The 26,330-nt window shown below is 37.6% G+C and overlaps 1 protein-coding gene across 10 annotated transcripts in view; it reads right to left on the minus strand.

Annotated features, from left to right (window-relative positions):
* PCGF5 (polycomb group ring finger 5) overlaps positions 1 to 26,330 on the minus strand; it is a 114,722-nt gene that overhangs the window by 21,684 nt on the left and 66,708 nt on the right. For 8 of the 10 annotated variants that reach the window (XR_012326991.1, XR_004522662.2, XR_004522661.2 and 5 more), the window contains 5 exons: positions 24,220 to 24,316; positions 18,368 to 18,423; positions 18,195 to 18,254; positions 15,584 to 15,732; positions 724 to 822 (listed from right to left, as the gene is read on the minus strand). Coding sequence is in view for 7 of the 10 variants with exons in the window: in XM_033842602.2 (XP_033698493.1) it covers positions 724 to 822; positions 15,584 to 15,732; positions 18,195 to 18,254; positions 18,368 to 18,423; positions 24,220 to 24,316 (461 nt within the window). In the remaining 3 variants the exon portion in view is untranslated. The remainder of the gene's footprint in view (positions 1 to 723; positions 823 to 15,583; positions 15,733 to 18,194; positions 18,255 to 18,367; positions 18,424 to 24,219; positions 24,317 to 26,330) is intronic. The other 2 variants (XM_033842600.2, XM_073794205.1) reach the window with 1 other exon arrangement.

The raw sequence follows: 26,330 nt of genomic DNA on the forward strand, positions 1-26,330 counted from the left end.
ATACTGGAAGCTAGCCTCGATCTTTAGTTGTTTTAGATGCGACTAGAGGAACTCAAAGGGGGGGAAGAGGAAATTGACACAAGTTGCAAGACTGCCGTTTGGGCAGGTGAGAAATGGTAGCCACATCTCCTTGTAAGGGATAGCCAGAGCTATAGGGTCATAAACATTCTCTAACACTGCACACATTACAAGCTGTACAGTGATCAACACCAGGGCAACTGACTTCTGTAAGAAACTAGTAGACTACATGTATGCAGATGCAGTATGTTGGTTTTACTTAGGTCTAAGCAAATATCATTTTTGCATGTTACAGAACTAAATGAACATTACAAAATCCCTTTGATAAAAAGACAATGTTTTACATTCTGAAAAAGAAGTCTATGAAGAATTCATTAAAATGGATTGAAAGGTCTCAGATTGAAAGAAAAAGACATACCATAAAGCATGCTGGCATTAAAAAAAAAAGTATCCATTTAGCTGGGATATTTATTTCAAGAATACTTAATGTTATTTAAATATCTCCTCTAATCATAAAACGTTAGGTTTATTAGTATCATGTTTTAGTCAGGACGTTAAATTCAAAAACACAGATTACAGAAATAGAATATTACATTCCAAAAATTTTTAACATGAAAGTAACCAAAGTTTCCACAAAATTAATTTATTAGAATTTTACTTCAGATTAGAATTATCAAAATGATCAAGATTAGATTATTAACTTACCTCATAAGAACTTGGAAGTTTTAGTTTTAAACTTAGAAATTTTTTAATCGTTCCCACAGTTACACGTGTAGAACACCGAATGAATTTCTTCATTAAACCCTAAAGGAAATAAAGATTACTAATGAAAATATTTTACCTCGCTTTTAATAACACTACAGGTGTCATTTCCACTATCATTTTGAGTATTTTCAAGATGTATTCTGAAAATGTTTCAATTTAGAGCTCTTTAGTACTTGTGAGTAAAAATGTTCCTAATTCTTGGGTACTTAGATGATATTCTTCAAGAATATCATGTACCATCATTGTGTACTAGGAAAATCCTTGCAAACATGCAATCTGCATTCCTCTAAACCTTTTGGGAAAGAATACATCATGAGGTTAATTGAAAATAAAGTCACAAAAAGCATATAAAATATTCTGTCACTTTTGAAAGAATTAGGCACATTAAAAAAACCGTCAAACATAAAATTTTTTTTTTTTTTTAAAGCAGTGATTTCAAATGGGGCTCTGAGGAGACTTCGGGTTCAACAGAGAGAAGCCAGTTAGGCCACAAGATCCCCACCAACTAGAAGTCGTGTAGTATGAACTCTTGGTTGGGAAGAAATATGCCCAGTCAGTGTCTGATGGGCTGTGGCAGTACTTTACTGGAAAAACAATGTTGTACATGCCTTGATTTTTTGCATTTCGTTAGCAGTACTAATTCATTCATTAAGGCTGAACATCACTAAAATATAAGAACCAATCTAGAATGGACACCCAAAATGAGTCAAAATGAGGTTGCAGACATGATAAACATGAACCAATTTGTGAAACAAAACTATATTCCCAAACCTTAAAAGTTATCAATACTAAACCAAAAACAAAACCCAGCAATTGAATTTTTTTTTTTTTTTTTTTTGCGATATGCGGGCCTCTCACTGCTGTGGCCTCTCCCGCTGCGGGGCACAGGCTCCGGACGTGCAGGCTCAGCGGCCATGGCTCACGGGCCCAGCCGCTCCGCGGCATGTTGGATCTTCCTGGACCGGCGCACAAACCCGTGTCCCCTGCGTCGGCCAGCGGACTCCCAACCACTGCGCCGCCAGGGAAGCCCCCAACTGAATTTTTTGAAGGTATAAAGTGTTACTTCTACTTATGTTTAGGAAATTAGGTCAACAATTTGGAGATGTTCTTTAATTCACTAAGTCAAAAAGTAGAACTATCCAGTCAAAATATATTCCTAGCAAAATATATTTCCCAGCCAAGACCAACAGAAACTAACCTACAAATGACACCTGATCACAATTCAGATGGTAAAGTATCCATTAAAAGAAAACAAGTTAAAAGTCACATCTAAAGCAAGACGTATTCTACCCATTTCAAATGGGAAGACTGACATTCTAGTCAGCATGAAAACAAAGTGATAGATACACACATAGACATTCTCTGTTATCTGCTCACATCATCTCAACCTCATCAAGGTTTCCTATCTGTTTTCTTGCTCTAAACAGCTTATAAATAATTGTTAGCATGTTTCATAGGTCCCAGTTAAGTCAGAGAATAATGTGAAGGTACTGGAAGACCCTTTAAGTGCATTCTTATCTGTGAGGAAGTCTAACGTTGAAAGAACCTGCAGAAATGACCTGGCGTCATTAGTTATAACCTTCTCAAAATTATTAGTAAGTATAGAGATGTCAGAAGAGCAAAGATTTTAAAAAGTAGGCAAAAGCTTATTTCTGGAATTTATAATCCAATAAGGTTTGACATCGATCGCTAACAAAATTCCATCTTGGATTATTTAATATTTGATTTGTAAGTACGTTGGAAATAAAAATATAACAATTATGCATTCTCTCTCTATAAAAATATAACTACACCAAATTAACCTTGTTGTTTCCTAGCTAAGTGCACTTGGGAACTGCTGTATAGCTCTCTGAAAAGTAGCTGACATATTTTAAGAGGGGCAATGACAATTAAGGGCGATCAGTACACGATGATAAGGCAGGTGGGGAGAACCTTAAAGAGATGACCCTAAGAGCAGTGCTTCTTCCCTAACCATTTCATTTCATGACACACATAGGAAATGGAAACATTCGTACTACACACAGCGGGGTTAAAAGGGAGACCCCTGGGGCAGTGGATGTGTAGCCCAGATCCTGCTCTGCTGCCCTGAGGGGATCAACATTCTAGCACACCTGTATATTTGAAGAAGTAATATATGGAAAAGATTTGGTTTGTGTTTCGAAGAATGTTAACTTCCCCTTTCATGGAACAATCCCCTTGCCTTTTAACCGGTCCCTTCTGACTCAGGCCAGAAGAGGAACAGTTCCAAAAAGGCTCCTTTCTGCTTCTAAGGTGGTTACCCTAGAGGCATTTTTTTTTTTACTCTTTATCCCTTTGTTTTTAGAAGAGTTATAAAGACTAGATCTGAAGTCAGATAGTGGTCCATGTCACAAGTTAGATGGGCTTCCAGTTCTAGGACACACTTCAACAAATTCTAGTTCTTGTGATAATGATTATTGGATTTTTTTGTTTGTTTTTAAGCCCAAACACCTTACAATGTTTCTTCTCTCATCTTCAGAATGATATGGTTAGTATCTCCACCAGCTAACCCAATTGTCAAGCTTGACTTTTTTTGACTTCTAAAAAAATTGAAATATAATTCAAACACTACAGAAGTCACTATTTAAAGCATACAATTCAGTAGTTTTTAGTATATTCGTGAGGCTGTGCAACCACTACCACTATTTGGTTCTGGGACATTTTCATCACCCCCAAAGAAACTCCACACCCACTAGCAGTCACTACTCATTCTTCCCTGTCCCCAGACCCTGACAACTGCTAATCTAACCTTCTGTGTGTATGGAACTGCCTATTCTGGACATCTCATATAAATGGAATCATACAATATGTGTTTGGCTTCTTTCACTTAGCATAATGTTTTCAAGGTTCATTCATGTTGTACAGGTTGTAGCATGTATCAGTATTTAATTCCAGTTTATAGCTGACTACTATTCCAATGGGTAGATTTATCACATTTTATCCATTCATAAGTTGATGGACATCTGGGCTGTTTTCACTGTTTGGCTATTACAAATAATGTTCTTATGCACATTCATGTACAAGATTTTGTGTGAACATGTGTTTTCAATTCTCTTGAGCATGTATTCAGGAGTGGAAATGTTGGGTCATATGGTAACTCTGTTAAACTTTTTGAGGAGCTGCCAAACTTTTTCACAGCAGCTGCAGCACTTCACCTTCCCATCAGTAATGTATAAGGGTTCCAATTACTCCACATTCTACCCATTCCTTTTTTAAAAATTATAGCCATCCTAGTGGATGTGAAGTGGTACCTCATGGTGATTTTTATTTACATAGCCCTAATGACTAATGATGTGTAGGATCTTTTAATGTGCTTATTGGCTATCAGACATTTCTCCGAAAATATACAATTCGAATCCCTTGCCCACTTAAAAAAAAAAAAAGATTAGCTTTTTGTTGTTGACTTGTAAAAGCAGTTTATACATTCTGGATACAAAGGCTTATCATACATGTGATTTGCAAATACTTTCTCCCATTCTGCAGGTTGCCTTTCACTTTCTTGACAGTGTTCTTTGATGTACAAAAGTTTTTAATTTTGATAGTCTAATTTATCTTTCTTTTGATGCTTGTCCTGATGGTGTCGCCTCTAAGAATCCACTGCAACATCCAAGGTCATGAAAACTTATCCCTATGTTTTCTTCTAAGAGTTTTATAGTTTCAGCTGTTACACTTAGGTGCTTGGGCCGTTGTGAATTAATTTTTGTACATAGCATGAGGCAGGGATCCGAGTTCATTTTTTACATATGGATATTCAGTTCTTTTAGCATCACTGGTTGAAAGATTATTCTTTCTCCTTGAATTAACTTTGCCCCGTGTCGAAAATAAACTCATCATAGATATATGGATTTATTTCTGAATCTCAATTCTGTTTCACTCATTTATGCCTACGCTTATGCCAGTTATCACACTGTCTTGATTACTAGAGCTTTGAAGCAGGTTTTGAAATTGTCCTTCCATGTTTTTGTTCTTTAGAGTGTTTTTGACTATTCCAGGTTCCATAAAAGGCAGTTAGAATTTTGGTTAGAATTTTCATTGAATATGAAGAGCAATTTGGGTAGGACTGCCATCTTAGCAATATTAAGTAAGTCTTCTAATTCAGAAACATGGGATGCCCTCCCATCTATTGAGGCCTTCTTAAATTCTTTTGCTGTATTGTAGTTTTCAGTACACAGATCTTACATCTTTTTTGGTTAAACATATTCCTCCTAAGTATTTTATTCTTTCTGATGCTACTGTAAAATGAAATCACTTTTTTAACTTTCATTTTTGGACTGTACATTCCCCATTTATTCCTAGTTCTTGTATCCTGTAACCTTGCTAAGCTTGTTTTCTCGCTAACATACTTTTTCTGTGGACTCCTAAGGATTTTCTATATACAAGACCATACCATGTGCAAACAGAAACAGTTTTACTTCTTTTCTAGTCTGGATGATTTTAGTTTTGTTTTCTTGTCTAATTACTCTAGCTAGAAACTCTAGCACAATGTTGAATAGAAGTGGTGAAAGCAGACATCCTTGTCTTATTCCCGATCGAAGGGGAAAAGCTTTCAACATTAACTATGATGATAGCTGTGGGTTTTTTGTAGATACCTTTTTCAGGTTGAGGCAGTTCCCTTCTAGTCATAATCTGTTGAGTGTTTTTACCAAGAAAGAGTACTGGATTTTGTCAAATGCTTTCTCTTCATCTACTGAGATGATTATGTAGTTTTCACACCTTTATTCTAGTAATATGGTATATCGCCATTGAACCAACCTTGATCATGATGTACAATCCTTTTTCACATGTTGCTGGATTCAGTTGGCTAGTATTTTGTTGATTTTTGCATCTGTATTCATGAAGAAAACGTCATAATTTTCCGTTCTTCTAAAGTTTTTTTTGCAATTTTAATTGTGGTAAAAAACACAGAACACAAAACTTACCATCTTAACTGTTTTTAAGTGTATACTTGAGCAGTGTTGTGTATACTGACACTGTTGTGAAACAGATTTTCAGAATTTTTTCACTGGGACAAACTGAAAACCTTACACTAACAACTCCTTTTTCCCCCCTCCTCCCAGCCCCGGTAACCACCATAATACCGTCTGTTTTTATGTATTTGAATAGATACCTCAAGTGGAATCACATAGTATCTGTCTTTTTGTGATTGGCTTATTTCACTTAGCATAATGTCCTCAAGTTCATCCATGTTGTAGGACATGACAGGATTTCCTTCCTTTTAAAGGCTGAATGATTAAAGGCTGTATCCACTGTATACACCACATTTTGTTATCTGTTGATGGATATGTGGAACGCTTCCACCTCCTTGGCTATTGTGAATAGTGCATCTATGAACATGGGTGTCCAGACTCTGCTTTCAATTCTTTTGCATATATACCCAGAAATGAGATTGCTGGATCATAAGGTAACTCTGTTTAGGTTTTGAAGGAATCGCCACATTGTTTTCCATAGGGGTTGCACAATTTACAATTTCACCAGTAGTGCACAAAGGTTCCCATGTCTCTATGTCCTTACTGACCCTTGCTATTTTTTCTGTTTTGTTTTTGATAGTAGCCATCCTAAAGGGTGATATATTATTGTGGTTTTGTTTTTCATTTCTCTGATAATCAGTGATGTTGATTGAGCATCTTTTCATATGCCTGTTGGCCATTTGTATATCACCTTTAGAGAAATGTCTATTTAACCCCTTTGCCCAATTCTTAATTGGATTATTTATTTTTGTTGTTGAGTTTCAGAGTTCTTTATATAGTCTGCATACTAACCCCTAAAGTTATGCAAATGCTGGAGAGGGTGTGGAAAAAGGGAACCCTCTTGCACTGTTGGGGGGAATGTAAATTGATACAGCCACTATGGAGAACAGTATGGAGGTTCCTTAAAAAACTAAAAATAGAATTACCATATGACCCAGCAATCCCACTACTGGGCATACACCCAGAGAAAACCATGATTCAAAAAGACACATGCACCCCAATGTTCACTGCAGCACTATTTACAATAGCCAGGTCATGGAAGCAACCTAAATGCCCATCGACAGACGAACAGATAAAGAAGATGTGGTACATATACACAATGGAATATTACTCAGCCATAAAAAGGAACGAAATTGGGTCATCTGTAGAGACGTGGAGGGACCTAGAGACTGTCATACAGAGTGAAGTAACTCAGAAAGAGAAAAACAAATACTGTATGTTAACACATATATGTGGAATCTAGAAAAATGGTACAGATGAACCGGTTTGCAAGGCAGGAACAGAGACACAGATGTAGAGAACAAACGTACGGACACCAAGGGGGGGAAGCGGCGGGGGGGTTGTTGTTGTTGTTGGGATGAATTGGGAGACTCGGACTGACATGTATACACTAATATGTATAAACTAGATAACTACTAAGAAACTGCTGTATAAAAAAAAAAAATTCAAAAAAAAAAGGAAGTCTAAAGAAAACAAAAAAACCCCTAAAGTTATGATTTGCAAATATTTTCTCCCATTTTGTAGGTTGCCTTTTCACCACTCTTTTTTTTCTTTTTTTGGCAGTACGCGGGCCTGTCACTGTTGTGGCCTCTCCCGTTGCGGAGCACAGGCTCCGGACGCGCAGGCTCAACAGCCATGGCTCACAGGCCTAGCTGCTCCGCAGCATGTGGGATCTTCCCGGATCGGGGCACGAACCCGTGTCCCCTGCATCAGCAGGCGGACTCTCAACCACTGTGCCATCAAGGAAGCCCTTCACTCTCTTGATTGTGTCTTTTGACGCACAGAAGTTGTGATGTCTTTGGTTTTGGTATCAGGGTAATAATTGGCCTACAGAATGAGTTGGGAAGTATTCCTCTTCTATCTTTTGGAAGAGTTTATGAAAGACTGGTGTTAATTCTTACTTAAACATTTGGGATTTGCTTTGCGGGAACATTTTTCTTTTAAATTACTTATTTCATCTCTTTGCTTGTTATAGGTCTTCAGATTTTAATATTTCTTCTTGAGTCAGTTTTGGTAGTTTGTGTTTTTCTAGGAATTTTCCATTTCATCTAGGTTATCTAATTTGTTGGCATACTATTTTTCATAGCATTCTCTTGTAATCCTTTCTATTTCTGTAAGGTTGCTAGTAACATCCCTTCTTTCTTTCCTGATTTTAGTAAGTTGAGTCCTCTTTCTTTGTCTAGTAAAAGATTTGCTGATTTTCATCTTCTCAAAGAACAAATATTTGGTTTCATTAACTTTCTTTGCTGCCTTTCTATTCTCTTTCATTTTTCCCCAATCAAATCTTTTTATTAATTGCTTTCTTCTACTTCTAGTTTTTCCTTTTTCTAGTTTCTTAAGATAGAAGACTAGGTTATTAATCTGAGATCTTCCTTCTGTTTTAATGTAGGTGTTTCATAAGTATAAATTTCCCTCTAAACACTGCTTTCGCCACATCCCATCAGTTTTGGCATGTTGTGCTTTCATTTTCATTCATCTCAAAGGATTTTCTAATTTCCCTTGTGATTTCTTCTTTCACACACTGTTAATAAAGGACTCTGTTGCTTAATTTCCACACACTCGTGAATTTTGACGCATTTCCTCCTGTTATTGATTTCTAATTTCATTCCATTGTGGTTGGACAATATACTTTGTATGATTTCAATCCTTTTAAGTTTATTGAAACTTCTTCTGTAGCCTAACATAAGGTCTGTCCTGAAGAATGTTCTATATGAGCTTGAAAAGAATGTGTATCCTGCTGTTGTTGGGTACAGCAGTCTAGAGATGTCTATTAGGTCTAGCTAGTTTTGGTGCTGTTCAAATCTTCTGTTTCCTTATTGACCTTTCTTTCTAGTTGTTCTATCCATTATTAAAAGTGTGGTATTGAAGTCCATTACTGAAAGTGGTATTGTTGTTGAATTGTCTATTTTTCCCTTCAATTCCGTCAGTTTTTGCTTCGTATATTTTGGGGCTCTGTTGTTAGGTGCATTTATATTTATAACTGCTATATTTCTTTGATGGATTAACACTTTTATCATTATAAAATGTCCTTCTTTGTTTCTGATAATTTTTGTCTGAAAGTCTATTGCCACTCCTGCTCTTTTGGCTACTGTTTGCACGGTATTTCTTTTTCCATTCCCCTACTTTCAACCCATTTGTGTCTTTGAACCTAAGCTATGTCTCTTGCAGACAACATAAGAGTTGTATCATGTATTTTTAATGCAGTCTGCCAATACTTGCCTTTAACTGGAAAGTTTAATCCATTTCAAGATAATTACTGTTAGGGTAGGATTTATATCTGCCATTTAAAAAATTTGTTTTCTGTTGTATCTTAGGCCTTTTTGTTCCTCTGGTTCTCAATTACTGTTTTATTTTGTGTTGAAATGATATACTACAAAATGCCTCTTTAACTGCCTTGTCATTTCTTTTACTGTGTATTTTCAAGTGACTTTCTTTGTGATTTCCCTGAAGATTACAACTGACATCTAAATTTATAACAGTCTACTCTGGAATAATACTATCTTAATTCCAATAGCACAGAAAAATTTGCTCCTATGTAGCTGCTCCCCCCGCCCCCGGCTGTTACTGTCTCAAATTACATCTTTATACTTAGTGTGCCCATTAACATAAATTTAGTTACTGCTTTATGCAGTCATCTTTTAAAGCAGATAGGAGAAAAAAAGTTTACACACAAAACATACTTTACTTTTGCCTTTTATATTTACCTGTGCAGTTACCTTTACTAGTGGTCTCTATTTATTAATGTGGATTTGAGTACTAAGTGTCGTTTTGTTTAAGCCTGAAGGACGCCCTTCATTATTTGCAGAGAAGGTCTGGTAGTGACACAGTCTCTTACATTTTGTTTACCTGGCAGTATTTTAAGTTCTCCTTCCTTTTTGAAGGGTGTAAGTTTTTGATGGACATAGAATTCTTGGTTGACAGGTTTTTTTCTTTCAGCACTTTGCATATGTCATCCTACTGCCTTCTGGCCTTTATAGCTTCTGATGAGAAATCAGCTACTAACCTTATTGAACATCCTTTGTAACTGATGAGTCACTTCTTTATTGTTGCTTCCAAGATTTTTCTGTCTTTTAACAGTTTGATCATTATGAGTCTAGCTATGAATTTCTTTGAGTTTATCATATCTGGAGTTTGTTGAACTTCTGGGATATTTAAAGTTTTTCATCAAATTTGGGAAGTTTTTGGCCAAAAACTTCAAATATACTTTCTGTCCTTTTCTCGTCTTCTTTGGGGACTTCCATTATGTGTATGTTGGTAAGTCTGATGCTATCCTACAGGTATCCACTCATTTTTCTTCATTACTTTTCTTTCTGTTCCTCAAACTGCGTAATCTCAATCTATCTTCAAGTTTTGGGGTTCATTTCCTATGACTCAAATCTGCCACTGAATCTCTTCAGTTAATTTTTCATTTCATTTATTGCACTTTTTAACTCCAGAACATTTAAAAAAATAATTTCTATCTTTTAATTAATATTCTCTAGGTGGTGAGATTGTTCTTGTACTTTCATGTAGATGTTTAGGTATAATTTCTTTTAGTTCTTTGCATATTAAAACTTTTTTTTTATTGGATTATAGTTAATTTACAGTGTTGTTAGTTTCAGCTGTACAGCAAAGTGAATCAGTTATACATATACCTATAGCCATTCTTTGAGCTGTACAGTAGGTTCTTATTAGCTATCTGTTTTATATATGTTAGTGTGTATTTGTTAATCCTAATTTCCTAGTTTAGCTGCTCCCCCTCCCTTCACCTTTGGTAACCATAAGTTTGTTTTTTACATCTGTGACTCTATTGCTGTTTTGTAAATAAGTTCATTTGTACCATTTTTTTTAGATTCCACGTATAAGTGACATCATATGATATTTGTCTTTCTCTGGCTTACTTCACTTAGCATGATAATCTCTCAGTCCATCCATGTTGCTGCAAATGGCATTATTTTGTGCTTTTTTATGGCTGAGTAATATTCCATTGTATATACGTACCACATCTTCTTTATCCATTCCTCTGCTGATGGACATTTAATTTGCTTTGATGTCTTGGCTATTGTAAATAGGGCTGTGGTGAACAAGAGGGTGCATGTATCTTTTCAAATTACAGTACTCTCCAGATATATGTACCAATTTACATCCCCACCCTCTCTAGCATTTATTGTTTGTAGATTTTTTGATGATGGTCATTCTGACTGGTGTGAGGTGATACCTCATTGTAGTTTTGATTTGCATTTCCCTAATAATTAGTGATGTTGAGCATCTTTTCAGGTGCTTTTTGGCCATCTGTACGTCTTTTTTGGAGAAATGTCTATTTAGATCTTCCACCCATTTTTTGATTGGGTCATTTTTTTTTTTTTTTTTTGATATTGAGCTGCATGAGCTGTTTGTGTATCTTGGAGATTAATCCGTTGTCAGTTGCTTCAGTTGCAAATATTTTCTCCCATTCTGTGGGTTGTCTTTTAATTTTGTTTATGGTTTCCTTTGCGGCGCAAAAGCTTTTAAATTTAATTAGGTCTCATTTGTTTATTTTTATTTTCATTACTCTAGGAGGTGACTCAAAAAAGATACTGCTGTGATTTATGTCAGAGTGTTCTACCTATGTTTTCCTCTAAGAGTTTTATAGTATTTGGCCTTAACATTTAGGTCTTTAATCCATTTTGAGTTTATTTTTATGTATGGTGTTAGGGAGTGTTCTAATTTCATTTTTTAACATGTAACTTTCCAGTTTTCCCAGCACCACTTATTGGAGAGACTGTCTTTTCTCCATTGTATACCTTGCCTCCTTTGTCACAGATTAGTTGACCCTAGGTATGTGGGTTTATCTCTGGACTTCTATCCTGTTCCATTGATCTATATTTCTGTTTTTGTGCCAGTACCATACTGTTTTGATTACTGTAGTCTTTGCACATATCTTAAATGGATGATTTTAAAATGTATATTTAGTCAAGTTCAGTGTCTGGGCATCTTCAGGGACATTTTCTATTGACCGCTTCTTTTCCTATATATGGGCTATACTTTCTTGTTTCTATCTGTCTCATAATATTTTGTTGAAAACTGAACATTTAAAATAATGTACTAACACTGGAAATCAAACTCCTGCCTGCTCCTCAGGGATTGCTGTTGTGGCTTTTTCTTGTTTCTCATTGTTTAACAACTTTCCTAAACTAATTCTGTAAAGCCTGTATTCTTTACAGTATGTGGCCACTGAAGTTTCTACCTAGTGGTCAGCTAACAACTGCACAGAGATTTCCTTATACACCTGGACCCAGTTAAGTCTCCTGGTCTTTGCTGAGGGACTCTATATGAGTTTTGGGGCACACCTCCAACACTCAACCAGGTTGTTGACAATTCTGCCTAAGTCTTCACTTCCTGCTTGTGCAGAGCCTCAAGGTCAGCCAAAGGTGACAGTTTAGGGCCTACTAATTGACTCTGAAAGTTTTTGCCAGTTTTTTCACTGCTTTTATGGAGGAGCAAATGTTTGGCAGTCCTTACTCTTCTATTTTCATTACCTTCTTGCTCTTGACTTTTGAACTGAAGTAGGTATACTGTATAAACCATACATGCAACTACTACACCACCACATTTGAGAATCTCATCCTACTACAGAGGAATGAGATGGTTGAGAAGGCTGTAAAGGAATGCAGGCATAATTTTTCTGTCTTTAAGCGGTATGTAATCCAGTTTCAAGGAAAAAGCACACACCAAAAAAGATAAAAGACAATATCAGTGCCTGGTACCTTTAGGAACACAATAAATGCTGATTTAATAAATAAATGCAAGTCTTAGAATTTCAGAAGGGATTCACTAAGGTGGAAAAAACGTCACAAAAAATAGAGGTCTCTTGGGTCTTGACAGAAGTCTAGGACAGTGGTGAGAACAGGGAAGAACATGCCAAAAAGGAAGGACTATTCAAAGTTTTAGAGGGTTTTAAATATTCTTAATACAAGCCTTTATATATTCTGGATGCAAATCCTTTGTCAAATATGGGTGCCAACTTTTATGTTGGTATTCACAAATAAATGACAATAATCCTGTGTCTTGAGAGACAGATTCATTGATGGGAATAATGGAAGATAAACTCATCAAGATAGGGGTTAGTGAAAGAGCTTGAATGCTAACACAAGGAGTTAATACTTGATTCTAGAATGTGGCAAACTATGGCCATAGCCCTCAAGCCAAATCTGGCTATCTATTTTCGTTAGTAAAGTTTAATTGGAACACAGCCAAGCCAGTTTGTTCACTATCGTCTATGGCTGCTTTACTGCTAAAATAAGCAAGCTGAGTAGTTGCAACAAAGCCCATATGGCCCACAGCGCCCAAAGTGCCTACTACTTGACCCTGACAGTGGCCATGAGTGCTTGCACACACGCAGGCTGAAGCCTCAGCCCTGCATAATAAAAGAAATTAAGGATACAGGAAACAGTTCAGACTACTTTCAAAAATCTAGATATAAGGTGAGCAGCAGCGGACTGAGGGGAATTTTGCAGGACTTATGACTGGTTGAAGGGGAAGGGTAGAAGGTAAAAAACGTCCAAGATTTTGAATTTCTAAGATTGGCTGAAAGATAGTAGTGAACCAGATGTAAAATAGACAGCTAGTGGGAAGCAGCTGCATAGCACAGGGAGATCAGCTTGGTGCTTTGTGACCACCTAGATGGGTGGGATAGGGAGGGGATATGGGGATATATGTATACGCATAGTTGATTCACTCTGTTATACAGCAGAAACTAACACACCATTGTAAAGCAATTATACTCCAAGAAAGGTGTTAAATAAAAACAAATAAATAAAACTTAAAAAAGAAAAAAAAGATGGTAGTGATAACTGAAACAGCATATTTGGAGTAAACTTAGGTGGAAGTACAGTATGACAAATTTGTCTTTAAACGTGTTAAGTTTTATGTATTAGTGAAACTCCCAACTAGGATACTGAAAGTAGTTAGATATAATACTTCCACTTGGGAGAGATGGCAGGTTTGGAAAGGGGGATTTGAAAGTTCTTTGAATAGCTGAAAACACAAAAAATAGAAGTGACCTCCTAGGATGACTGTAGAGAGAGAATAATTGAGTGGAGGACTAGGTATTAGCTATACTCACATATATAAAGCAGAAGACAGGAAGAAGTAGAGTCAGTGGAGACAGTATAGGAGTGGCCAGAGAGAAAAGGTGAGAATTGGGGAGCACAGTATATGTCATGTAGGCTGTAAAAGTGGTTTTAAGAATGAAGGTAGAAGGATGGAGAAAAGTCTATAAAGGAAAGAGTGAAAAGATAAAAAGTCAACTGGAATGGCAAAGCGTCCAAGATGCCAAAAAGAATATCAAGGCAGGGGGTAGTTAATTTTTCAGATGAATTTCTAAAATGCAATGTTTTATAACTTTCATACTAGAAAGCCTGCAGAGAAGTAGACTTCACATTTATTTATGAAGAGATATTCCACCTTTCTATTGACTTAATTTTCACTACAAGATAATAACTCATGTACTAGAGAGCTAAAGAATGATCATAATCTCTATTAAGAAAAACATCCCCAAAAGAGGATTACAGAAATGACTGGGAATAAGAGAGAAATGTAAAGTTATTAAAAATTGATGAAAAGACTGACAAAAAGGAAAGGGTGCTGCACCAGAGCATAAAAGCCAATAGGGAAGCCTGGAAGGATAAATAGGTACAGTGGCCACTTCTCTAAATACTGCTGTACTCTAATACATGCCTTGTCCAACCAACCTCTCTTAACTAAATGAAATACCTTATTGTATTATAACTGTTTGTGTGTATAAGACCCAACCAAAAGTCCCTGAGTGAAAAAACTTATTATTTACATCTTCACTGACTAATATCCACATAGTGGATAAATATTCATTGAATCACTATGCTAATACATATTTCTTTTTGCAAGATGCTGGGAAAACTTAATCAGAGTTGAAAAATTTTGTTTTTAACTTCCTGACAGGAAAATTTCATTAAATGTATTAGTAAAAAATTCATTAAATGAATTTTTTAAATACATTTAAAAAATTAAATGTATTAGTAAAAAAACTTGGGCTTCCCTGGTGGCGCAGTGGTTGAGAGTCCACCTGCTGATGCAGGGGACACGGGTTCGTGCCCCGGTCTGGGAAGATCCCACATGCCGCTGAGTGGCTAGGCCCGTGAGCCACGGCCGCTGAGCCTGCACGTCTGGAGCCTGTGCTCCGCAACGGGAGAGGCCACAACAGTGAGAGGCCCGTGTACCGCAAAAAAAAAAAAAATTCAACTCACTGGCCTACAGATCACACAGAGGAAGTAAAGGAAAAGTTCACGGGTACTTTATGACATCCATCAAAACCAATTATGTTGTTCATAAAATGTATTAGCCATGACATGGATAGCTTTTTTGAATTGCAAATAAAAACAGAGAAACAAAAGAGAAAATCAGAAGAGGATGAATAAAAGGTTGAGGATGTTTCCCAACATGAAACGATCTGAGTCTGAGTTGGTGACTACACTTAAAAAGGGAAAAACAGTGTATATGAACTCCCAACAAAGGTATAAAAGGAGGTTGAAAGAGGAGAAATAGAGGCGTGATTCTCCTCATTGGCCACTAGGTGGTGGCAGTGACCCAGGACGGTTCAGTTGTGAGGTTTAGAAATCAGGAGCCTGAAGTAAGCAACTGCTTGGCTATTTGCAGGTAAGAGACTGTAGGAGAATGACATTCTATTTGTTTAATAAAAAATGTGAAATCATAAAAAATTTGAAAGCAAACATTCTGAAACAGTAGGAAAATTCATCAACACGTTATGAAAGGTTTACTATAAATGATCATGGAAAAAACAACTGTACTTGTCCACTCACCTTTACTACATTGTCCCCTGATTGTCCATTATTTCGTAAACAATCTAGACATATAGCAATTTGTGGGTCACTTCTGTGATAGTCTTTATCATCTTGATTTTCATCACCTTCTTCATCTACTTTAGGTTTGTCAACTTTTGAAGTATCATCTGTATAATTTAAATAAAGCTAAGTTAACTCAGTTTGATTTTATAGTTAAGCAACAATATACTAACCATGAAAACAAACTTTAAAAAACATTTCTTAACAGTTTTTGATGAAGAATATATAACTGAAACTTTTAGTACCTTTAAATGTCCCAACCACTCAACAATGGAAATATTTTTAAAAAACCCATCAGTGACTTATGAACATAGCTTACGACTTCTAGGCTCACTGGGACATCCAAATTAAAGACTCAGGACTAGCTATATTTGGTCACAAAAATGACTGCCATTAGTGATGAGACCGCTTAGAAATTGATAAGATATAAAAATACTTCCAAATTCTATATATATTCAAAACTTAAAACCAAGTACTCTTTTCAAACTAAAATATTCTCTAAGTTCTCAAAATTTCAAATTACTAGATATTCATAAAATTAGCTAGTGAAATAAATAGAATGAATTAGCTTTTTTAACATATATGTAACTATGTAGCATTAAAACACCATCAAAGAAATCTGAGTAGCATACTATAAACAAATGTATTTAACCTATGAAATACCAGAAGGCTACATATAATGCAACTATATTTGTTGATTCATTCATTTACTGAGTGCCTTGAACTCTGTTAAGACTAACTAAGCCTGAGGAAACAATATTGAAACTGTAGTGTTATCATCCTCACCCTCATCGTGTCAGAGTATTTAGGAGGAGGTACAGGCAAGTAAAGAAAACAGACGGAGATGTCGATAAGGACTCTGATATAAGAGGTAAGATAGACCAGGTGGGCACATATAACAGAGTTAATAAACCCAAACTCTGGGGTGAAGCAGAGATTCAGGGGAGATTTCCAGATAAAATGTCTGTAAGCTGAAACTTGAAAGAATTAGTCAGCCAAGCATTACAGTATAGAAAATCCCAGGGAAAAAAAAGACCACTTAGCTCCTCTTTAATGACTGTAGTAAAAGCATTACAGATGTTATCATACAGGGCAGGTGGGCTCTCTCTTCTGCCTTTTTGTATGGAACCCACATAGACAGGAGCTGCCTTCTATGAACCAAGATCCAGCTCCAAGAAAAGGTCCAAATTCTTCACCCAAACTAAAGACCAAATATGATAAAATACTTTAAAAAGGCAGAAATATGGGAAAAGGGAGATAAACGCAAAGTAGGCTACAGTCCTTCGCTAGTCAATCTGTAAGACACACAGTCATGGACTAACCCGACCCTATAGCTTCTAATGACAAGGCCTGGCTCCTGTCCTCTTGAAAAAGCAGGCAAAAACTGGAACATTCAGTCAATTTTACCTATATTTTTAGTATAGCACTACTGTCTAAATTGCAATTTACACTTGGGTAAAACAAGCCTTTAGTTAAGTCGTTTTTTGCCAGGCTTGGCTTCTTTGCCCATTTCAGTGTTTTGATTATAGATTAAAAATAATCCCTTGCTACCTTATTCCAATCATTCAAAACTATTCTCAAACCTCCCCTGCTATAGGAAGCCAGCCCTGCACAGTTAAGTTGAACTAAAAAAACTCTGATCCCCATTTTACATATGAAGTGAGAAAGCCATTTTAATGATATGTAATTGACAATCCTGTGAATCGTATAGAAAAACCAGGGATGGAAGACTGAGCTCACAAGTGAGCCTATAAAAACAGACATATATCCTTGAAAGATTTCCATGGTATTTTTAGGCCATCTTGAAACAAACCTCATATTTAACGTCAATAAGAAAGGATACTACTTATAATTTCAGATACGTTGTACTTCTTTTTCTTTTGTGTGAATTATATACATGCTAAAAACATTACTCTGCCCAGTAATGTTTGCCACTTTCCTTAATTATTAAAAATTGCTGATTTCTGAGGCTCCTGGGACCCAAAAGGGAAATTTGGTCACTTAGCATAGGTGATGGGGAAAATTCCCATAAGTGTCTAGAAATATTTTTCAAATTTTAGGATATATAAATTTGTATCATCTGAGCTCTACCTATGAAAAGTTCGTTCCAGATTATCAGAGCATAGCAAGATCCTCTGATCTGGCTCTCAGCCACGTCCCAGTTCCCTCTCCTATTAAACACACAAAATAAAATACAACAGCAAACGCCTCACTGTTTAGTTGCAGGCTATGGCTATTTCTGACTTCAGTCTCCTTTAGCTCTCCAGCTAATACTGCTATAATCAAAGGTCACTCTTCTGTTTTATCTCCTTTTTCTCTTCCCAATTTCCTCTATTTCCAATTACCTTCAACTGGACTGACTCCAGATTTACATGCATTTATTTAAAATCTCATGATTCTATATAAAAAGTTCATAATCAGAGAAAGGTTCAGAATGTAAAGGGGTACATGAATTGTACCCCTTGTACAGGAGAAACTTGAGCTTGAAGAGACAGATTAGTTCACCACAGCTACAAAAAGCTGACCAACTTGAGAGATTCCATCAGATATAGAAGTAAAAAAAAATCACCTTGTCCATTTTCTTGAGGCTTGTTTTTCTTCCAAAATTCAGACTCACGCTCAAGTTCTTCTAATTTAAAAGAAAAAATTATAAAAGTAATAGAAACACAATCATGAAGTCTTTAACAGAAATGGTGATTTCACAAAACACAAAACTCTGCAAGAACCCAAAGAGCAACTTACGTTCTCGTAGTCCAGGGACCAACTTAAATATAATTTCCTCTAATGTGTTATCCAACCTTCCAAAGAGGAAAAAAGAGAATATACAAACAATGAAGACATCAAAATCCAATAGGTAAACCATTTAAGATCTGCATCTCACATATACTACAAAATATAGAACATACACAGTTTTGGCACAAGTACCACACCCAACTGCTCTGCGAGTGGAGCACATCTATTTCTAGCCTGTCCCAGTGGAACACAGATTACAAAAATGGTCCCGTCCCCAGCTCTCTCTACAATCTTGCCCCTCTGAACAGGACTTTGATAAACGGATGGAGTCTATTTCTCTACTCTGAGAATATGGGCCAGCCCTGAAATGTGCTCGGGCCAAAAGGATGTGGCACAAGTGACACTGCTTAGCTCTGAGCGCAAGCCTTATGAGGCATATCACGTGCTTTGGTGTGCTTTCTTGGAATCGTGCCACCATTAGAACGAGTCTGGAGGACACTATGTCCAAGGAGCCAAGCTGCCCTACTGAGGCCATCTCACACTAGGTCATGGACAGTCCAACCCAACAGGACAGAACCCAGGCCAGGATCGGCAGGGCAGCAACTGACCAGCCTCTGACTGCAGTCACCAGAGCGAGCCCAGCCAAGACCAGCAGACCCACCTGGATCTGTGAGCCACACAGAACTGTTGAGGAATAATAAGTGCTTTTACTGTTGTGTTCAGCATGAAAGTTAGGGGCGGTTTGTTATACAGCAATAGCTGATGCAGCCAGCTATTGCTTTCAAAATCTCTACCACAACTCTGGCTCTTTCCTATGAAAGAAATAATCTCCAGTCTTCTCTTCTGAGAAATTTAGACCATTTTTCCTAGATAAAAAACGTAAATATTTCCCTTGACATTTTTCTCGTCTCCTTTTCCTGCTGTATCTGAGCACAACTGTTCCTTTCCACGGCTTTCATTTCTTCATCTTGTCCTGCTGCTCCTGAGACACCCTTTCCGCTCATCTCCTTCATCCTGCTCGGCGGCATGACCCTCCTCCAACTGAAAACACGGCTACGCTTCTCACAGCTAAAAAGCCCCCAAACCTTGGCTTAACCTATTGTCTTTTCAAGCTGTTAGCAGATACACAACCTCTTCTTCCAACTGGAAAAACTAAGAAATCACAGTTGACATTATTTCTGTCACATACTTTTGCTTCTTTTACTCGACTGAACTCCTCAAATCATCCATAACTTCCATAATGAATAGATTTAAAATTTTTTGAGAGCTAAAATTTAAAAAATCTTACTTTTAAAGTCATTTTTCTCCTCATTGCTCTGCAACAGTTTATCAGTGCTGCCTGACGCTGCCTCCTTGAAAATTTCCTTTCCTGGTTTTTCTTTTTTTCTATCAACTCCCTTTGTCCCTAAGATATTTTTCTTTTTCCAACTACCTCTACATCTGAGTATTCTCCTTTGCTCTGCTCTCTGCACCCTCTGACCTTTTCTACAGGCCGCCTTCCTTGAAGATCTCATCCACTTTTGTGACTTCAAAACTAACATATAGGCAGATAACATATATATACACAAACACACATTGCATCTCTCTGCTGAGCTCAAGTTCCATACTTCCAACAGATGTTGAATATCCCGAGCACCTCCTTTTGTTCATATATGTCAAGACTCTCTTATCTATTCTCCTTCAACAAAATACTGAATACCTGTCTTACTTTTTAAAAATTAAATTTAGAAATGATACCATATCATTCCCAAATAGGCTCAAAATGCAAGCATTATTTTAACCTACCTGTCTCTCCTGCTTCACATATTTACTCACCAAGCCCCAAACAGCTGCTTCTCAATGTTCCTCCCACCTAGTCTTTCCACATTCCCATCCTTCCGTTCCCTCAATTACCACCCTATTTAGAGGACAGCATAGAGATGTTTCCCTTTACCTTGACATGCTCATAGTGAATTTTCCTTAAGCACTAATTTGATCATTATTTGCCTGCTCGAGAACTAATTTCTTCCTACCACCTGGCTTCACGTGTTTATATAACTTGAGTTCAACCTGCAAACTGTAACTGGTGCTGCTCTCTTGTTGCTCTTCTCTAGCCAACTGACTTACTCAATTATCCTCAAGAATGCCTCGCCTTTTCCAATCTGTTTTCCTCCCTCATGCTCTTCATCCTGGCTCAAATACTTTTTTCCAGTTCCTACTCTCCAACCAAACCGATGTTACCTGATTCTTCAGGACTTACCTACTAACTCCTTCACAGAGTTTTCCCAGACTATTTAATAGTAGCAGTGTTTAAGAGAAGTATTATTTCTCTTCTTCTTAATATTTGTTTTATCAATGTAATACACATGTATAATTTACAAATCAAACTTCCCTGTAACCTTATATGAAAACACAACATTTTTATGCCCCGCTCTCTCTGTTCCTGATTCCTACAACCCCAGGGGCAACTGCTTTCAAATCCAAGCTGTTTTGTCTAGTATTTACTTTCATATTTCTATATATATGATAGACGGATGATAGATTAAAAAACAAAGCCATTCTTTCTCTGCTGTCTAGGTCTTTCTGACCTCCTTCTGTGGGAGATAAAGGTTTAGCTCTCTGATATCATCCTGCCATGCCCCTTTCCTCCCAACATACGTTTTCCCAACTCTCATCTTCCTAATAGTCTTACTGTCATTTTAAAAATAATGAGTGTTTACATGGTTAGGATTATCTAAATATTCACAGTGTACTCTGATTAAAGATATCCCCTCCTTCAATTTTTTTCTTTCCCTGGCGTTAGTAATTGCTTTCTTTTCTTCATCTGCTACATACCCATTCCGAAATTCTCTGAAAGAATTTTCTTCTTACTATGCACAAACAGTTCAGGAATCAACTAGTTCCATTCCTGTCCCCGCAGGACATCACCCCTCACCAACGTCATGTTCTCGCTGCCCTCGCCATCCATTCAGGACTACCCCACAGCAGTCACTAGAGCCACAGCTTGCATGCACTTTGGACTCCCCTGTCCCTCCCTCACTTGCTCAGAATCATGTGGTGTAACCACACCACCAGTCCAATCCAGCTCTCCATCACCTTCTACCCATGGGCTGGAAAGTCCAACCACACCCCTTCAAATTCGTAACTACAACCCAGGTGCGCCTTTCAGGTTGCCAGGACTCACACTACACTTCCCAGTCCATTTATTCTCTTACTTTCCTGGACAACACACTTTCTTCTCTTGCCAACCCCTACACCCGCCTTTTCCCCCCTTACTCTTGGCTGATAAACATCTTCTCCTCAGTGAGACACAAACTTGCAGACTCTGACCACCACATCTACCTATGGCATCTGCACCCATGTCTACTCTGCCCTCCTACCTGCTGCTATACATGACCTGTAGGAAGCCAGTCTCTTCTATTAGATTTCACTCCCTCTCAACCACCCAAGAACACTGCTTCAGCAACGCCCTCTCTCCCCAACTCTATTATTACCTTTTTGCTCTTGGATTAGTCCCTTCACACATGCCATTATTCCTCCCATATCACAACAAAACAGAAAACCTTCTTGACTGTACTTCTCTGAACGGCTACCACCCCATTTCTTTGCTCCCACTCCCATTTGTGGCAAAACTTGAGAAAGTTGTCTATACTCGCTGTTTTTAATTCTTCTTCCTCCCTTTCTCTCCTGTAACAATCCAGTTAGGTTTTTGCCTCACAGCTCTACTGAAAGTGCTCTTGTCAAGGCTGATGACCTCCAAGTTGCCAAATCCAACCGTCAACTCTGTCTTCACCTTACAACATCAGACACAGTCCATCACTCCCTCTTCTTTGCTTGGCTTCCAAGCCACACACTTGGATCCTCCCTCTCCTGTACTGACTGTGCCTTTTCAGTTTCCTTTGCTGGTTCTTCCTCCTCTCCCTGACCTCTCAATGTTGGAATGCTCCAGGGATCAATCCTTGGTCCTCTACTCTTCTCTCTGCACTCACACCCGTGCATCATCTCATCCAGTCCCACAGTTTTAAATACTGTCTACATGCTGAAGACTGCCAGATATTTAACCCCAGCCAGACCTCTCCCCTTGAATCACAGACCTGCCAACTTCTCTCTTCTCTGAAATGATTAACAGACTTAACAGACTCAACTTGTCCAAATCCAAACTCCCCATCTACCTGTCCCCCAAACCTGCTCTATCCTTAGTCTTCCTTATCTCCGTTAATGACAAGCCCATTCTCTAATTGCTCAGGTCAGAGGTCAGGTCCACAATCTCTGAGCTCCTGGCCCACTACCCAGGCTCCCACGCTGCTCCTCAGACAAGTTGCAGGTGCCCTCCTAACTCATGACTCAGGCCGTGTGCACTGGCTGCTGCCCTGACCTGGAGCAGGCACGCTCTCCTCAGATTTATGCATGGCTAATTCCCTCAGAGACAGCAATTCTGTGCTCAGATCTCACCTTCTCAATGAGGCCTATCCTTACCGTTTTATTTAAAGCTGGCATCTGTCCGTCCCTTCATACCTCTGACGCCCTTCACTTACAGCACCTTCTCAGAGTTGCTGATTCAGAGGGTCTGAGGCGGGGCCCAAGAACTGCCGTTTCTAATAAGATACTAATGGTTTGGGGACCACACTTTGAAAACCAATGGGCCAGACGTTTACTTATAGACAAATTATTCCAACTATAGGTACTAACATAGAAAAGAAGTCTAAAATGTAAGACTTACAAATCCAGACTTATAGAATGATGGCAAACATCACATAGAGATGAAGTTAGTAAGGGCTCTCTAGAGAATATCTAATTCAACAGGGTACTTTCCTGAGATTGCACAGCTGATCTATGGTACAGCTATGGTAGGAACAGTGGGAAGAAAATGGGCTTAGTGGTGAGGACACCTGGTTTGTAGCTGGGAAGTAACATCTGAGTTTGCTAGGACCTTAGGCAATGTTGTGTCACTTCTATAAATTTCAATTTCTAATCCTGAAAAAGGGTTTGGATTAAGATCTTATGTAGCACTTCTATCTTTAAAAATATATGATTATACTTCTTTATATTATTATTATTATTTGGTATAATGATTATACCAGTAAGTAAATGGTAAAAAGGTAGTCATTTTAAAAATTCCTTTAAGTTTTACATAAATGTTTGTACACTCTTTTTGAATATATGATACAGTTTTAAAAATTAATAGTATCAAGATTAGTATCCCTGACCATCAGGTCTGCCCTCTTTCCACTACCGTGTAGCTCAGCAAATATAGAGTATTTTGTAGAATATTAAAATACTGAAAATAGGGGACTTCCTTGGTGGCGCAGTGGTTAAGAATCCTCCTGCCAATGCAGGGGACACAGGTTCGAGCCCTGGTCCGGGAAGATCACACATGCCATGGAGCAACTAAGCCCATGTGCCACAACTACCAAGCCTGCGCTCTAGAGCTGTGAGCCACAACTGCTGAAGCCCATGTGCCTAGAGCCCGTGCTCCACAACAAGAGAAGCCACCGCAATGAGAAGCCCGCACACCACAAGGAAGAGTGGCCCCCGCTCACTGCAACCAGAGAAAGCCTGCGTGAAGCAACGAAGACCCAACACAGCGAAAATAAATAAATAAATCTAAAATACTGAAAATAACTACAACTAAAGTAACTCAGAGCCTGAGATAAAGTTATAATTTTTAACTTGGAAATGTGTTTCTTAAATATTTAATATGCACAGCCTTGTTTTTCATGTCCTCTTAATAAAATACTTTAAATTGAAATAAAATGCTTTAAAATGAAAATCATAAAACCTACATTAACTGAGTCAAAGCGCTAACAAATATGATGCATAATAAAAATTAAGAGTTTATGTAATTTATTTAAGTTAGTTGAACTAAAACTACATTTACGTACCTCAACATTTCTAACGGGTTTGTCTCATGAACCTGGTTGCCACACCTTGGACAATCATTGCTGTCTTCAAAGTGCTGGACAATACAAGTCTTACAGACTGAGAAGAAAAAAGATGTTAGGTTAAAATGCATCATTTGAACTTAATGTAATTAGAAATAGTCCTTAAAAATTATCTACTACATGTAAAATACCATTCTTTAATCAATAAAACCTTAAAATTATAACACTATAGAAAAGAACCAACTGAAATAAAGCCTACTGCCACAATATAAAAAGTATAGACTATTTTGCTTATTGTTTTTTAAATATATTCACAAACCAAACAATTTATTCATAGCACTATAAAAAAAGCTGATGCGTTTACATAAAATGATAAGGTTTTCATTTAAAGAAGTAGAACAAGGAAAGGTAGAAGCTGGTAAGTCAGGCCCATCCTTTCTTCTCCAAATAAAAATCAAATCTGAAGCACAAAATCTGTGTAAATTAAAGATTCACTTTCCATGCAATGTTGAAAAAACCTGAAAATCTAGTATGTTATCTTTAGAGATTTTAGAAATTTACCCCCAAACTGGAAATATGAAAAAAATATTCTGTTAAAATTATCTCAAAATTAACAGGGCTAGAAAGTACTCATAAATGTAAGCTTTGAACATACAGAATCTCAAATTCAAATATTTATGTGTGTGAAATTATTAATTACGAAACCATGGATTTTCTATGTAGCTCTATTTAGAAGACCGATGGTATCTGCAGATGTGGAACTCGCGGATATGGAGGGCCGACTGTAAGGGACTTGAGCCTCAGAAGATTTTGGTATCCATGGGGATCTTGGATAAATTAGCAAAATTGATGGATGGCAAAATAAAAATATACATATTATAAAAAAAAAGCTGGTAAGTCTGCATTTATTTCTTTTACTAAAAGTTTATTTGAATGCAACATAAATAGTTCTTAATAATACTTGAGAGTTTTCAGTATGTCTGGATTACTTTTTACTGGCAGGGTGCTCCTGGGACTAGCCAAGAGTTACAACGGAACTTCTGGCCTGTGCAGAGTATGATGAGTTTGTGCTCACAGATACCATAATTCCAAGGGGCACGAAGTATGGGTAGTGACATCAAGCTGGTACAAAAGCACAAGAGGTAAACCGAAAGAATGACTGAGAAACTGAAAGGGATAATTAAGATTTCAAATAAAGATTATAAACAAAGACAACAAAAATATGATTTGTGGCTTTTTGGCCACAAGCCTATACAGCCTGCCACTCCTCCAAATAATACTCCAAATAATACTAATCTTTCTGGTTATGAATCTCTCCCACCTTTTCCCTAAGCTTCTTACCTATCAATTGTCTTGCTCAAAAACCTTTGACATATTTACAGCATCTGAACTATAAGAATTTTTCAGTCCAATTCCCTATTCCAATACCCCCTCCTCCATTTTATTACCCTGTGTAATCTTAAATTTTCACCTGGTACTGATCAGCTCCCCCTTTTACAACTCCATTACAAACTACTTTCCCCCCTCCTTAAGCCCCACACTATCTAAAACAAGTAAAAGTTTATGTAAACAATTGATCAAGAGTACACACTAGGATTCCTACCACTGAGATTAGGTCTGAAAGTTCAAACACATCACACATACTGGTCAGAGCAACAATGGTCGGGGAAGAATTCTCCTCAGTAAATAATTTTAAAATTATCAGTACATCCAGAGAATAGTATCTTGGTATTTCCTTTCACTTATTTATTCATCGATTCAATAGCCAAGCATTGTACTAGAAGTTGGGGGTGCAGGGGTAAACAAAACAAAGTCCATACCCTTATGGAGCTTATATTCTATTTGGGAAGTGAAAGAATTTTAGTTAGTAATAAGTGATATTTACAAAACAAACACAAAAATGATAGAGTGGGCGCGTGTGTGCGTGCCAGAGAGAGAGGGAGAGGGAGAGGGAGAGGGAGAGGGAGAGGGAGAGGGAGGGAGGGAGGGAGGGAGGAGAGGGAGGGGGGAGAGAGAGAAGGGGGGAGAGAGAGAAGGGGGGAGAGAGAGAAGGGGGGAGAGAGAAGGGGGGAGAGAGAGGGAGAGAGGGAGGGAGGGGGAGGGAGGGAGGG

Source organism: Tursiops truncatus, chromosome 16 (assembly GCF_011762595.2).
Source record: "Tursiops truncatus isolate mTurTru1 chromosome 16, mTurTru1.mat.Y, whole genome shotgun sequence".
Classification (NCBI taxonomy): domain Eukaryota; kingdom Metazoa; phylum Chordata; class Mammalia; order Artiodactyla; family Delphinidae; genus Tursiops; species Tursiops truncatus.